Consider the following 16,050-nt stretch of genomic DNA (forward strand, 5'->3'; position numbering starts at 1 on the left):
TTGAACATTCTGGTCCTTTGTATTTATATATGTGTTTGAGTTTACTTTTTAGAGGGCATAGTACAGACTCCAGATTTTGTCAGCATAATCTCCTAGTGAATTTAATGATATGGTGGGTAATCTGTCGACCCACTTGTTAAGGTAAAAACCAGTGACATTTCTATAAAAGATGATTTAGGGTAGGAAGTAAGGGTGCTCCGGAAACATGGTTTAGAGCAGTATCCTCTGAGGACAGAGACTTCTTACATATATTGTGAGGAGTTAATCAGACAGGGTTGGACAGAAGCCACAAGTAGCTTAGGTTTATAAAGGACAAGAGGGAAAAGGTAGAAATTAGATACTAGGAAAAATGAGATAGAATGTATCGTAAGTGCCATTTCCCTAAAGATGACATAGATTTGTGTTTCTTAACCCTTTTTTAACACACTTTTTTTTTTCTAATAGTAATGTATTTCTTGTAGATATTTTGGATAACTACAGACAATTTAAAGAAGAAAATAAAAGTCAAATTGGTCCTTGCACCTAAAAATCATGGTTAATGTGATTTGGTGTATACAATTCTCTAAATTTTAAATGTGCAGAAATGTAATCTTGTGATTAAGCAGAAAAAAATGTAAATGTGACAGTTTGTTCAAGTAGAATACACTGCCAGATTTTTATGAGATTCATAATCTCGTACTGCAGTAATAGAAACAATCACATATTAAACAGTAGGAGTTTGGGATGTGTTAGCCAAATTACATTGAGATTTAATATAGATTTTTATAAATCTGGCATACAAAAGCTTTTATAAAATTGAACATAAATTAGAGATGCTTGTTTTACTTAGCTTTTGGAAATTAAAAAAAAAAAGGCTTGAAGACCTATGATAATATGTTTCATTAGGCTTTCTACTCATTTTAAAAATTAGATTAAATGTCATTTTGGGCAAAGTTTTTTTTCAAGCTTTATTTTGCTGTTTTCAGCCTGAATTTGTCTTTAGTACTGATAGGTCTTGTTTTGAGAACAGTTTGTATATTAGACTTTTATTTCCACTTCACAGAAAAAGAATAGTCACAATAAAACTATATTTCAGGTACAGTGGAAGAATACCAGCTTCCCTATCATGATTTAGTGCCCACTGACCCCTCTTATGAAGACATGAGAGAGATTGTGTGCATTAAGAAGCTACGTCCCTCATTTCCCAGCCGCTGGAGTGGTGATGAGGTAAGGCTTGATGAAACCATGTGCTATATAACTTGTACCTTTCTGCTAAAATTCCAAATATTCATTAAGGGAATTTTTCCTTCTTCTTTCCTTTGTTGGTATGAGGTAACAATATCTCACTGCAATAATTTATACAGCACTAAGTCTAGTATGGTAAATTGGCTGCTCCTTTTTTTAAAATTTATTTTGCCACTTGCAAAATATATCGAGTGGGTTAACATTTAGCTAGCACAACAGATAACATTATTTCATTTATTTGCGATGTCCTGACATTTGCTTAAAGGCAGTATTTTTCTCTGTTTTAAAGCATCATGCACTTTCTCCATGACAAACCCACGTACAACATTCTCTCACTTTGATGAGAGAAAAGACAGGCATGTGAAAAATGCAGTTTTCTATACACAAAAATGTTACAAGTTGACCTAGTTCAGATGCACGACTGTGCTGTGAGTCTTTGTTAAGAAGGATGATAAGATGCGATTTGAATGAATCCACGTGCAGCTAGGCTGTAAGGATGAACTGGTGAAACCTCGTACAGGTCTGCAGAGAAGCTGTTCAGAGGAGGAAATGAGTGGGGCGGGCTCTGCCTTTCCTGCCTCATCTGCTCCACACGCTCTCCATCCATCCTAAGCTTCTGAACTCACCTAAACATGGAGTGCTCTGGCAGGCTGGAACATTCAGAGATGTGTCTGAAGCATCAAATATGTACCAGAGCCAGTGGAAACACAGGGGCACAGCACTGTTTATAAAATGTTTCTCCAGTGTTAAATGCATTTTAAACTAACCTTTGGTTCATTGGTTTTGTGTTTAGTTACTGAAATTCTAAATAATACATATGTTTTCCAATGAGCTGTGCAGAAAGCTTTATGAGATGTTGCCATTACCTTATTTTGAAGCTGGTTATGGGTATTGGTATTGCCCTAGTTTCCTTTACTGAGGATTTCTAATGAAGTGGAATTATGCTTTGCAACAGGAAGACCAATAATTGATGTAGAAGAAAGTTTTAGTGAGGCTCTGCACAGGTCATTAATATTGTTAAATGGGACCGTGTGATGCTATTATTGTAACAGACAACTGTGATTTATGAATAATTATGTTAGCTTGAATAGTATGGAATTATATAGAAGATTCAAGCTTATCAAGTATTATAAACAATGTGGGAGTGTGGAGTGGAACACCAACTCCCTGGGTATTTTTGTATATATTTAATACCAACTTCAAAGACACTCTTCTTGAATCAGCAAAACCACCTGTTTGCTCCTATCAGAGGAAAGACATGAAGATATGTTTTAATCATTTAAAATGTGCATGAAAAAATAATTTTTATCAAGTTTTGTTTACATGGTTCAAAAAGCAACTTTGAAAAATATATTCAAACTTCGGAAACTCAGAATGAAAAGCCAGCCTGGTACATAACAAATACTCGTCTGTAATGTTACTCCCCCTTTTCCTCTTCCCTCCCCGCAGTGTCTGAGGCAGATGGGGAAGCTCATGTCCGAGTGCTGGGCTCACAACCCTGCGTCAAGACTGACAGCCCTGCGCGTGAAGAAGACGCTTGCCAAAATGTCAGAATCCCAGGATATTAAACTCTGATGTGAGGGAGGGGGGAAGCATCCCAGGAGAAAGGAGATCTTCTCTTTGTGGGCAGAGCAAAAAATGTTCCAGAAGCATCCACAGTACAAGCCTTGAACAGAGCCCTGCTTCCCAGTGGGTTCAGCCTCACCTCTCAGGGAAGCAGCCTGGACAAAGACAGAAGTTTCCAGAAACACAGATTTGTCGTGTCTGTAGGAGGTTGAAACCGCTCGGGTAACTTGTTCAAGATATGATGCATGTTGCTTTCTAAGAAAGCACTGTACTTTAGGATTGCCCCCGCCCCTTTATTTTCCTAAAAGATGCTTTAATTTTGCCAAATTAAACAAATAATTTAGATGTTTTAAGGTTTATACTATTATAGTTTAGATAATAGCATTCAAAGTTTTTTCCCAGAAATTCTGTTGGAAAGTAAATTAAACTAGTGTTTGCATTGGTAAAATTTTGTTGCACTCTACAAACCGAGAGACTGTCTGTGAAGTGGAGAACACAGAATGGAACTCGTCTGAAAAGCCCCGCCCTGCCCCCTCAGACCACTTTGGCCAGCCCTGCACCGGGGCTGCCGCAGCAATGTGAATGAACCAGGGTACAAATGCCACCTGTCTGGGACCGCGTTTGGGGATTCCTGCAGGTGACCTTTTTGCAGCTTCAGTGGATATGGAACAAATGAAGTTTTTATGTAATCTATTAGAAGTTTGTATCAATGTTCTTCAGAACCACTTTGTGTTTCTGATTCTGTCGGACATTTCTCTTTCATGGTCAAATCCATTGTTTTTTGTTGTTGTTGTTTGTTTGTTTTATTTTTATGTGCAGAGAATTGACCCAGGCATATTTTAATCTCTCAAATGAAAGGATCAATATTAAATAGAGTTGCCATCAGTTGTTTTGAAGACTACACACTTTAAAATAGATAGAATTGGCTCTTGTATTATAAGAAGACCATATCAGGAAGGTAGAGGGCAGGGTGGGGCTGTGCATGGCTTGTTTCTTACAGATGCAGAGAGCCAATCTCAGAAGCACAAGGAAAATTATGTGCACCTTACTTTGTGTAGGTAAAACCAGTTTCTTTTCGTTATTATCTCTCTTGTGTCTGAGTTAAGGGAAGGAGAAACATATGGCGGGTTAATTTAACTAAATTTTAATTTAAAAAATAGATAAGTGTAACTTCCAAATGGGACAACAGAGGAGAGTTAGTGGAGGCCACAGAATTATATGGCAGTTGTGATTTATCAGTCTAGTATAGATATGGATCAAGTATCTACACCGTAAGTGATAACTTCACATCTTAGGGATGCTATTTCTATTTTATTCTCATGATGTTCAGTTCACTTTTTAACTTATTATTTTTGTATTCTTTGTGGCACTTGTGCAAAACATCTCTTCACCTCCTCAACTCTGTGGGGTTTTCATTTGTGAGCAACATGAATCCAGTCATTGACAGAGGCCAATATTCCTGAGAAACAGGAACATAAAGTTCAGGATTATATACATGCCCCCAACCTTTATTCATTCACATGTCCTTACTATGGTGTTCTTTTTACCTCCTAGACATTCTGCAAGTTAGTAAGCAATTGGAAAATACTTTCCCCTTAGCCTTAAAAAAATAAAATAAAAGAGTTCCTTCTAGAATACTCCAGAGGGCAGTGTTTTATAACACATTTTTACCACCTGGTGACTGAAGATATAAGTTTTTTGAAAATTTGACAGCTGTGTGAAAAATGAGAAAAATGTTTTCCTCACTTCTGAAGTAGGCTCGCAGCCAGTAACTTGTTCATTTAGAAAACATCCTAAAGCAAAGAGGGGTTGAGAGTTGTGTTTCAGTGTTCTACATCCTACATGTACTTCCCAATGCTTCAGAGCCACATTTTTATAACAAAGAAAGAGATTTTTTTAATATTCTTGAATATGAACAAAATTTTTTAACATTAAAAGCAGTTGTTTCCAAATATAATTTTAATTAGAATGCTTTTGGTGATATTAAAATAACCTGAATAGAAATATAACAGTTCTTTTCTCTGTGTCAAATCATATTCTTTTTGATAGCCTAGAGGGTATATGTGGCTAGAACTAAGTGTGATAATCATCTGAGTTCTGGAAACTTCAATGCCTCTAATCAGATCATCTACAAACAAATAAGTAAACACTTACGCCAGTTACATGGGGACATGTTTTTGTTTTCTGATTTTCTATACATTGAAGAGAAGTTGGACTTATTTTTTAGAGAAAATTTTTTGTTCTTTTCAGTAAGTTTTTATATATGGTAACTTCAAATCAATATTTTGTGGGGAAGTGATGATTTGAAAGTAAACTAGATTTCTAGGGAGGTGTTGGTTACAATGAAGAAGAGCAGGAAATTTCTTCTTTATTACTTGTTTAGTTGTTTTGGAAAAATCAATCGCTTACTTTCTAATTCTCAACTTGATTTACTTACTGTGGACATTAAAAATTATTCCTGAGATACTTTTAAAGACTTATTTAGTTATTATAGTCTTTCAATGAAACAAGAATTTACTTATGAATAGATTTTTCTGTGTCTTTTCAAAATTCATCTTATTTAGGGAATCCTAAATTATTCTTAAGATACTACCTAATCACTTCCAAATAATTCTTTTTGATTTTTAAATTTCTAGTAGCACAGAAGTGAATTGTATTTTATTTTATTTTTTGTTTTACCTTTCTATAGAATAAGTGGGAACCTGGAAATGAATAATGTAGTTGATTTCTTACTATCAGGACTATTTCAGAGACGGAGATTTTCTTCTAGTCCCTGACCCCCCCAAAGGAATCCTAAAATAATAGTTGCTAGCTAATATAAGTTTTGATGCTAAGATGTTCAAGTTTATAGTTTATTATATGTGTATATATTATATAAAAATATATATATAAATATTATGTTCAGTTTGGAGTCTGGCACAACTCCACTTTGTGGATTAAAGAGTAAAATATTATGAATGATAAAGTACTAAATGAAACATAATATTTATTTATGAAAGTGTGTAGATCGTTAAATCACAAGTAACAGTGCTATGAACATTTTGTGTGAGGAGATAGGCCTTTGACCTCCTGGAAAGCACCGCTCAAAAGTCTCTAGCGACCATTCTTTTTATTCTCAAAACATAATGTTTCTTAGAAAACATGCTAAGATTATATTTACATTGAATTCTTTGTTTCAATTGTTGTGTAGTCAGGTATATCCAGGACGGAATAACAACTGTACTTTATGTTTTAGTCACGCGTGTGCAGTAGAAGTTACTGTGTTTTATGTTGTTGGTCTGTTCTAGTTCCTCTTTGTCTGTAGGTGGAAGGCACTGAAGGAAGTACAATTTATAAACTTGAATAGTTCTGTGGTTATAGCTCTTTAGAAAACTCAGTCAGATAGCAGTGCAAGTGAACAAAATGACATCAGAAGTGATTTAATTTAGCAATTAGGATTTCTCTTATAAAACAAAACAAAAAATAATGCCATAATTTTTTAGAGAAAAGCTGGCAATACATAAAGGGATTTTTTTGTTTGTTTCAAAAGAAAACTCATTTGTGTTCCTTTGGGTAACCAGTGCCTTATTGAATTTGTATATACTGTAATTATTCAGGACTAGGGAACAAATACTTGTATTTCTTACAAATTGTACATGGCTTTGTTTGAACATTCTCCCAAATAAAATGGTTTCATGTTCCCCTTGGAAAAAACATGTGTGTTATCTTATAGTTGTACCTTTATTCTCTCTTTGAAAATATCACCTTGTAACAAGTGGGAAGGCAGCCATGAAGAAGGGTGATGCAGGTAAGTTTATACACTTGGTGGCAGAAGAGCAAGAGAAACGGACCAATGGCTTCTATTTTCTCTGTGATGAGGAGGTACCATCGTTTGTTGAGAGTGAAAGGAAAGGTAAGGAAGTCAGTGATTGAAAGAAGTGAGAATTGTACTGTGGAAAATGAGTCAACTAGTTGTGGGCAACACCAAGCGCCAGATGAAGATTGATGTTGTGTGGCTTAGTGGCCAAGACTGTGGCCTCTGCATCTCCAGACAGCCTGTTGGTCTCTCCGGGCTTACTCATTGCCTTGGTTGAGTGACAAAAGGCATGTTTTGACCTCTCAAAGACTTTGTTTCTTCCTCTTAAAAATGAAAATCACACTAATATCTAATGCATGGAGTGGTTCTAAAGATGAAATGAAATAATCCATGTACCAAGCAGGAGGTAAGCACTCACCTGCTACGAAACATTAGCTGTTATTACAAATTCCCATTATTACAAATTCCTAATGCTACTTTGTTATGCAGTTTTAGGATTTTATTTTTTTTTATCAGCAACCCAAATACTGGCATGGAGACTGCAGTAATTATAATATATTCAGTCAAGGTTGAAATTTATCAGGCATATGCAGCAATAAGTCATAGAAAATGACGATTATTATCATGGAGAGTGTGGCTGGCATGGTCCAGGTTAGGGAAGGGATTAAGGAGGAGTCAGGTGATGGGTCGAAGGACAGGGAACTCTGAAAGGGCTGAGGGGTACACTGGCAGTTTTTGAGAAAGGGGCTGTGGTCAAACAAAGAGGAAGCAGTGAGACTAAGCACAAGACAAAGGGAGTGGCCACAGGAATGGGCGGGTTCAGTGGACTTGATCACTGGGGATGAAAAAGTGGCCCAAAAGCCAGACCTCTGGGTGGATTTGGAAGCCCCCCCCCCAATGGTGCCATAGAAACACAGTCACAGAGGGCGGCCAGGTCTCAGAGCTCTCCAGTGACCTCAACTTGGACAGGTTTTCAACTGGGGCTTTAGAGACTTGACTTTGAAAATATTTTCATGTGCTCCTAGGTTCAACTTTCCCACAGAAATCCCAACTACCAAAGCTCCAACTCAGGGGTCACTTATAATATTGGGCTGAGTCTGTGCAGCTACATGTTTTCTTTCCAAAATACTGCTTTGTTCTGTAACAAAGTTTTTATTCTTTTACATGGAGTTGGAATTCTCTGCTATGTGTTTTCTTTCCAAAATACTGCTTTGTTCTGTACCAGAATTTTTATTCTTTTACATGGAGTTGGAATCCTCTAGTTCGGCGACAGGACTCACTTCTCTTTTTGATTCTACCCGGGTTCTAGTTCATGTATTGTCACTACTTCCTTGGCCCTGGCAAGCATTTGAGCTCGTGACCCCAGCTTTGAGTAAGCCTTAAGTCGCACTCTCAGTTCTTAGAAGGGGATAGTTTCTCAGTATTGGCACAATTGTTCACAAGCACTCTTTGTTAAGAGTGAGGGTTGGTTGCGGTCCATCTGACACATTTCTCCAAGTATGCTTGGACCTTGAACAAAATTGGAGTTGGGGTGCCAAACCTCCATGGATAACTTTTGATTCCCCCAAAACTTAACTATGCTAGCTTACTGTTGACCAGAATTATCAGTAATATAAACAGTAAATTAACACATATTTTGTATGTCATATATATATAATGTACTGTATTCTTACAATATAGTAAGCTAGAGAAACAAAAAATGTTATTAAGGAGAGAAAGTGCAGTATTTATTGGGAAAAAGTCCACATATAAGTGGACCCACACAGTTCAAACCCATGCTGTGCAAGGGTCAACTGTCATTCTTTCCCTAAGGAAAGGGCCGTCTTTCCTTCCATGCCTCAGTTTCATAGCTGCTTCTCATCATGCCCTTGCAGCCTCCCTCCTGTTCCCCCAAAGGAAGTGACTGGTGTCCTGAACCAAGGTGAGCACGTGTGCGTGGCATCTGCTAGAGCTCTGGGCATCCTGTATCACTGAGCTCTCCTTTCATTTTTTATGTATTAGTGCAGTGTTTTGCCAGCTTCTTTAGACTCAGATCTCTGAGGTTAGGACCTCAGGCTCTTTTCAGTCACAAGCTCCCTGGGGCGTCCAGTGCGGTGGTTCTGACTCTGACTCTCTCTCAATAAACTGCTCATTATCATCACCTGGGAGCTTTAACCACCCCCACCCCAGCTCAGGCCATACCCCCAAATCATACATCAGAATCTCTAGGGGTGGGACCAAGGCACTGGTATCTTTTTAAAGCTCAGGTGATTCCAGTGTGCAGAGAGATTTGAGAAGCAGTGTTGTAGAACCTCACTCGTCCTGTTGCTGAGGTCATGGTGATTGCTATCCACACAGAAAACTTAGAGCTTGTGTCCTACGAAAGAAACACACGGTGACTCCTCCTGTGGAAGAGGGCTTTGCCAGGAAGATAAAGAAGACAGTATTCTCTGTTGCTTATAAATATAATTTATTACCTGTTTAAAAATTCTTTCTTACATTTTGTACATGTTGGCTGACTGAATAAATGCAGGCAATTTACAAACCAAGGGGACTGCAGGAAAATGGGGCAAGGCAGCCCAGGAGAGAACAGAGGCACACCCGGAGCTGGCCCCGCTCACCCCGCTGCTCAGGATCTGCAGGCAGGGTGCCCTGGGCATGCCTCCTCCAGCAGGGGCTTCTTAGAAAAAGAATTGCATAGAAGATACAGCAAGAGGGAGCTTCACAACCACAAAAGAAGGGTTCCATATCTGAAAAGCCAAGGTTGTAGTGTTGTGTTTAAAAAAAGAAAAACGACAAAGCACAAAATCTCCATCTGACATTTCTGCAGTTGAACTGTTCCAAAGGGAACAGCAGGTGGATGACCCAGGTTCTTCAACACAGACTGCTAGAGCTTTTTCTCTGACACGTATTGGTTGTCTTCTTTAGAAAGAGCAAAGATGAAGGTCACCAACTTGCTACAACCCAACATTAAACTCAATGAATACATAGCACCTGGACATCCGGCACACACACACACTGAGTGATGATGTTCCCTGCAATTGAGCCAAATGCGCCCTCTCTGGATATTGGGGGCTTCACTACCCACAGAAAGTCTAGGAAGGAATGGAGAATGTGAATCACACATCTCACATTCAACTTGTTCTCACTGCTGTCCTCTTTCTTCTTCAAGGCCTGAAGGAGTATCCATTTGTGTTTATAAGCTTACGTGTCAGAACAGACCTTAAGAATATAAAAGGGGAAAGGCATCGTTCACTGGCTGGAGCTTTCTTGTTCTTTCATGCCATTCTAAACACAGATTCATTGTCATGATTCTTGGATGTTGTCTTATCATCATGCTGAGGTTCAGAGGCCAAGGACTCATCATCCCTCAGGCTGCCGATCGGCAAAATCTGCCTACGAGTCAGGTTCTGAACTGCAGCACTGAGGGTTATTACCCAGGTCGGTGCCATAGGTTCCACAGTAGGTCTGACAGTGTCAATTCTAGTAGACCTTTGGAATTGAAGGGTGATGACACACAGGATTTAGGCATATTTGAAAAGGGCCCTGAAGTGTTTGGGAATACTTTTTCTGAGGCACAAATCTGAAATGACACCTTAAGAGGCAGGTATACAGTAGCATATACTTTGGCTGCTGGGCAGCTGATGGTACCTTGAGGCAGGCAGCTTCCTCTTTTCTACCCAACAATTCGTAGATCATGACTCTCAAGACATGTTGCCTGGGTTCCTGACTAGGCATTCTGGAAGATCTCTGGACAGATCTCATCAATACACAAGAGTTCAGTGGACAGTGGGATGAGAAGTAACTTGCCCCTCATGAGGGCTTGATTTTGTGTGCTGGTCCATTTGTGGTTTCTGTTACCCTGGTGATCTTTGCTTGACCATGCTAAAATAGGTCTGTGGCATGTATTACATTTGGTTGAATGAACTATTATCCCACCAAAGATCAGTTTCCCAATGGAAAATCTGGGAGCAATGAACTCTTCCGAAGACAATTTTTTAAAGTAGGATTTCCAAAAATGGGGGCAACCACAAGGTTGATAAGATGAAAGGATCATGAAGTTAATTGTTAAACTTGGTCTGTGGAGAAAACCCACCCAGTGACATACAAGGCTATCTTCATCTCCCTACTTTACAAAATTAGCAGGTATTCAGGCATGAATTCTGGAAATATGACTCCATTTGGTTTACTTCACCTGTGGGTACATAGGCTTAAATTAACATTGGTTACAATGCATTTATTCCCCTTATGCCTATTCCATTAAAAATATCTATAGAGATACAAGGGAAATCTTTCAAAATTATCATTACAGCCAAAGGTTATACAAATAAATTTTTTAGGGTAGAGAAACAGTACTTCATAAGAATTTCAGTCAACATTTGCTCAATAAAGTTTAAGAAAAAAGAATACAAAACACAAACAAAAACCCCAAAGTGTAATCGTTGGTCCTACGAGGCACTGGAAAGGTAAAAGAGAAAAAATTTTTATTACCTTGAGATAATAAAAATATCTTCCTTATTGGATCTATAAATTTAAATGCTCATTGACCATTATCATCTTTGTAAATAGATAACTGACTTTGAGCAAAGACTTTCTGATTCACAAAAGCTCCTCTATTCTCAAAAAGATGGATAAAACTCAATTTCATTCCAGCTGTTTTTGTGGTCATTCTTTCTCTCATTAGCCTTGGGTTTGTACTGAGGTCACTAAGTGAAACTGGTAACTTGTCTAGAGCAACTGCTCAGCAAAAGCTAATGCTGACATTCAATCTGAAAACTGAAGGTTTGACAAGCAAACATTTTTTGCCTCCTTTACACTCTCTTACAGATCTTCATATGGTTTTATACACTTGACCCCACGGGGTCAGACCTGATAGGAAAGGCTGGTGAATCCTGGGCAGATAGTGATCAGCTTACTGGCTCTCTTCCTCAGACATTGATGACAGAGGAGTAGGTGGACCAAGAGCACAGCTGTGTCCCTGACAGACACACACAAGGATGTGGAGGACAAGAGCCATGTTTGCTCCTTTCCAGAAGTAAAAAAAATCTTGATTCTACTATCTGAATGCTTACGTTTAAGGTCTAGGAGAAATACCGTTCAAATATATTGTTGACTATGTAGTTTCCAGAGTGTCCTGAACTCAGTCTCCCTGATGTCGTCCTAAAAAATGGCCTATTATTTGAAAATTGTGAGATTAAAATCTACAAAATAATAGTATATATGGAAATGGCCAATGATTAGGCAGTTTAATATTGGATACCTCACTGACAATATTGCCCTGCCTTGCAAGTGCCTAAACTGCTGAGTAAGGATGAGTTTTTTCTGTGTAACTGAGGTGGGTATCCACGTTAGTATTCACGCTGTGTGTGGAAAAGGCTGCTAGCTGTAAGGATCTTGGTGCTACATGTTTCCATCACCTTGTGCCCAGTTATCAATTCTGAATTTAACTTCTGTTCCTTCCAAATCACTTGAAGGAAATTATTTGAATGAGTGTCGTGAGAAAATAATGAAAACAGGGTGGGAACTTTGTCTTTAGATTCCCAAATTCAGAAGAAAGGAAGCTGCTTCTTCTTTGTGGATAAGATCACAATTTTTGATCACTTAGACATAAGATTCTCATTTACATATACAAAAGCTAGAGTTTTCAAGTAGATGCTTCTTACATTTCCAAAAATAAATGTTAGAGAACCAAAAGTAATGAGATTTAAAACATATAAAGCCCAATAAAAAATGTTAATGTAAAAAAAGTCAATTCTTCAAAGACTTTTATACAGATTTTTATGTATTTCTATTATTTCTGTTACCAAAAGTCAACTTGAGATGTGTCACGTATAAATGAGATGATAATATAGTAGGTTCATAATGACATGCAATATTTGATATGGGTACTTTAAATGAGAAAAAGAAGTGAGAAGAAGAAAACTATTTGAAGTGAAAAATTCCATAAACCTATTTGTCATAAAGGTCTTGTTGACTCTACGGGTATTCATTCCCTTTGTGGAGAAACTTAGTGAGTTTCTATATATATTAAACTCAAGGTAGGTTGTGTTATATACCACTAGATGGCACCATGCACAAGTGATAAGTCTTCCTTCTAAATGAAGTAAGCCTGTCTTTCTCCACAAGTTAAATGGTCATGAGAGGCAGGACTGGTCACATAAAACGGTTGATGAAGTGGCTCCCTAGAAATGAACTGTTGGCTCTGGACCTTCTAAGTTTGAGAGCAATCCAACAGCTATTAGTTTTTTTCCAAAGAAGGAAATCAGAATTCATAGGGAAAATTCTTTGACATAAATGCTGTGTTGTATCTATGGAAGTTGCCAGTCACTTGATAGGAAACGTATCAGGGTTTCTACAACAGATGCTGGACGAGTACCTTGCTTATTAAGAATTAAGCAGTCTTCCTATTTCTGGTGCTGGGGCATTGAACCGAAAAAACAAAACAAACTAAAAAACTATGAAGCATCTGAAGTGAACACCAAAAGGCCCTCAGTGACTTTGATAACACAGTTCCTCCTATGTTTAATATTTCTGCATTGATGACCTTTTAGTGTTTTTTTTCCTAGTTCAAATTTTGAACTGATTATCTGGATAGTGGCATATTTGCTCCTCTTTATATGTTAGTAGTTTCTTTGAGAAACCTTCAGATTTCTAATTCTTGATTTCAATAGATGACCACCCCCAAACCAATAATGGTGAGCAGTCTTGAGAAGTTACTTCAAGATGCATGCAGCAATGGGCAATAGCTCTCTTTTCTCCTCTTTCACTTTAAAATATATATATTTAAATTTTTTTATGTAGAATACAATTTTACTATCTTTTGGTCAAATATGCATTAGTATAGACATTATCCACTGAACTTATTTATTAGTGCAATATTTTTCTTTCATGATACATGTAACATTTTTATATATGGTGCAGGTGGTGCACAACAAGTTATTTATACTTTCTCAGTGATGAGGATGGAGGGGCCAGGAGAAATATCAAGAAGTCACCACTAAAATAGGAGAGGAAATATATGTGGAAAGAAGGGAGAAAAATGTATAAAATTATTCTAATCCAGATCCATTCAGCAGCCTGGATACCTTGAGGCCAAAAGTAAACCACAGCTATGTTTTGAAGGTTCTTATTCATACAAATGGATCCTTGTTTTTCAATCTTGGTTTGGCTACTGGGCTGCCGAATCTCTATTCCCACCTGCTGAATGAATGGACTCTCTGTGTAAAAACAAAGAGGAAATATCATAGTTTATACAAAGTACTCTCTTGGTGAACTGGTTTTCAGTTAAAAACTTTTTAATTTAAAAGTTTTTGACCAAAACAATAATAGAAGAGGACTTGCTACTAACCAGGAGTCGAATGTCCAAGAGAGGAAAGAAAGTGATAATAGAGAGAGGCCATCTCTCGGTGAACAGCATAATTCAATGACACAAAGACGAGACTTGAAACATAACAAATATGTTACAGGTTAGAATAATTATCTTCCACGTCAGAACTATTGGAAAGGCATAATGTAGTCGGGACAAGAGTTTAGTGTTTATGGATTTTTATATGATCCAGCTCAGAGTCCACTGTGGTCTTCACATGGATGAAGGAGACTGGAGCAAAGGTTCTGCCTTTTAGAACCTTGAGATGATCTAATCCCACCCCTTTATTTTACAGGTGAGGAAACAGGTCTAGGGAGGTTAAGTGACTTTCCCCAGGTAGCGCAGCTAGACAATGACAAACCTAGAATGAGAACTGGTTTCCTGATTTCTAGTTCAGAGGCTGTTCCTCCAACCACACTGCCTCTAAGGGAGACAGAGTACTGGAGGGAACTGATGTGAGGCCCTGTGACCCCAATAGTAAGTGAAGTTGAATAGAGAACACTTCCCATGATAAGACTCAGAGGAGAAAGACCCTGCCTGAGCAGGTGGAAAGAACAGACCAACAAAGCCAGTAAACATTTACTACCCCTTTGGGGCAGAATGAAGGGAAAAGATGAAAGGTCGAGGAAGCAAAGCCTGTTTAATTAAACGTGACCACGCCCACATTGTTAGGAGAGAAGGTGAAGCAGGTCTAGTCAATACCTAAATACTAAAAGTACTGCTAACAAAAACAGACGTTAAAAGAAATTCCTTTTACTAGAATACTTGTAAATACTTATCAATAATAATAATGATATCTTGAAGAAAAAAAAAACTTCAAATTGCATATTACAAACACACATGTTGTAAAGAAATGCCTGTTTGTGTGGTTGACATGAATCACTGTCCTTCCTGCAATGCTACAGCTTTATTCCCAGACGGCACCGGACAGGTGTCCTTAAGGAATAAGGAGTCTTAGCTATTTCTCCTTTACACTTAGGTTCTCCATTTCCCTGATACAAACAGTAACACTGGTTTTACAAGTTCTAGAAACAGAACACTGATGGGAGGATTATCTGAGACACTTGATGCACATGATTTGTAGCAAAAGTCTGTGATTTCTCTGTAAATTACTAATCTGAAATAGACACAACAAACCGTCCATAGCTTCAACTTCAAATGATTTAAACAAAAATAGAACGAGCCATGGACAGTGTCTGTATCCCTGTCCAATTTGATGTAAACAACGTTTGTAGAAATTGGGTTTGTTAAGAAAGTTTATCCATATATCTGGATAGCAATAAAAAGCGTTTCCTAGGAAACTGTAAGATCCTGTACCACACAGCATACAGCCCAACAAAGAGGAAAATTAGGTTGGTTTCTAAATTCAAGGTACAAATGTACACAATTGTTCTTAAGTCCTGTGAGGATGTCCTAGTAAAGTGGGCATGTATATGGGTAGTTGTATCTGTTTTCCTTCTCTCTTCTGCTGCCATCTTCCCTGTGAAGCTCATTGGTCTAGTCTAGATTTCCTCCTCCTCAGCTGTGATCCCCTGGACGGCCACAGACTCCCTGTGCATTCTTGTCCTTCACTGTCAGTCTCAGCTTGGGTCAATACTGTCCTTCTGCTGCTAAAGACACTACTGTTTCATGTCTTCCCATTTCTTCCAAGACAGCTGCCAGCATGCTCAGGTTTCCATCCGGGAAGTTCTGTGCTTCCCAAAGATCCAGGATTACACCAGTCGGGCTCGATTTGGTCGCAAAGTAATTCAAGTACCTGTAATTGGGAATGGGCAAATGTGCTGAATGGCTTGATTTACAGATCTGTTTTCTCTTTACTTTTTCCTAAACCCTTCTGTCTCTCTCTCCACTTGCCTGTTAATTATCTTGGTCTCACATGAGAGAGGAACTGTGGTTTACAATGAACCATCCTAAAATACTAGCCCACACTTAATTAGATCAGCTGCAGACAGGAGATGTAATGTTTAACTTTGTTAACCTCAACTCTGAGTAAAATAATTTAAGAGACAAGATGTGTATGGGTCATATCCTAAACAGGAAATCAAGAGACTCATGTTTTCTTTCCAGCCCAGGCTCTGATCATCCTTGACAGGTCATGCCATGTCTTTTGCTCGGTAGT

General features: G+C 38.1%; 2 protein-coding genes across 5 annotated transcripts in view; one reads left to right on the forward strand and one right to left on the reverse strand.

Annotated features, from left to right (window-relative positions):
- Positions 1-6,467, forward strand: part of BMPR1B (bone morphogenetic protein receptor type 1B) — a 427,129-nt gene extending 420,662 nt beyond the window's left edge. For both annotated transcript variants that reach the window (XM_066386369.1, XM_066386370.1), the window contains 2 exons: positions 1,076-1,206; positions 2,674-6,467. In XM_066386369.1, coding sequence (XP_066242466.1) covers positions 1,076-1,206; positions 2,674-2,799 — 257 coding nt within the window. In that variant the 3' untranslated portion in view covers positions 2,800-6,467. The remainder of the gene's footprint in view (positions 1-1,075; positions 1,207-2,673) is intronic.
- UNC5C (unc-5 netrin receptor C) overlaps positions 1-16,050 on the reverse strand; it is a 425,750-nt gene that overhangs the window by 4,942 nt on the left and 404,758 nt on the right. For 2 of the 3 annotated variants that reach the window (XM_066386367.1, XM_066386365.1), the window contains one exon: positions 9,082-15,687. The exons of the other annotated variant lie outside the window; for it this stretch is intronic. In XM_066386367.1, the coding sequence (XP_066242464.1) occupies positions 15,522-15,687 (166 nt within the window). In that variant the 3' untranslated portion in view covers positions 9,082-15,521. Of the gene's footprint in view, positions 1-9,081; positions 15,688-16,050 lie in introns of those variants that run through there. 3 annotated transcript variants of the gene reach the window in all.

This window comes from Saccopteryx leptura, chromosome 5, assembly GCF_036850995.1.
Source record: "Saccopteryx leptura isolate mSacLep1 chromosome 5, mSacLep1_pri_phased_curated, whole genome shotgun sequence".
In the NCBI taxonomy this organism is placed as follows: domain Eukaryota; kingdom Metazoa; phylum Chordata; class Mammalia; order Chiroptera; family Emballonuridae; genus Saccopteryx; species Saccopteryx leptura.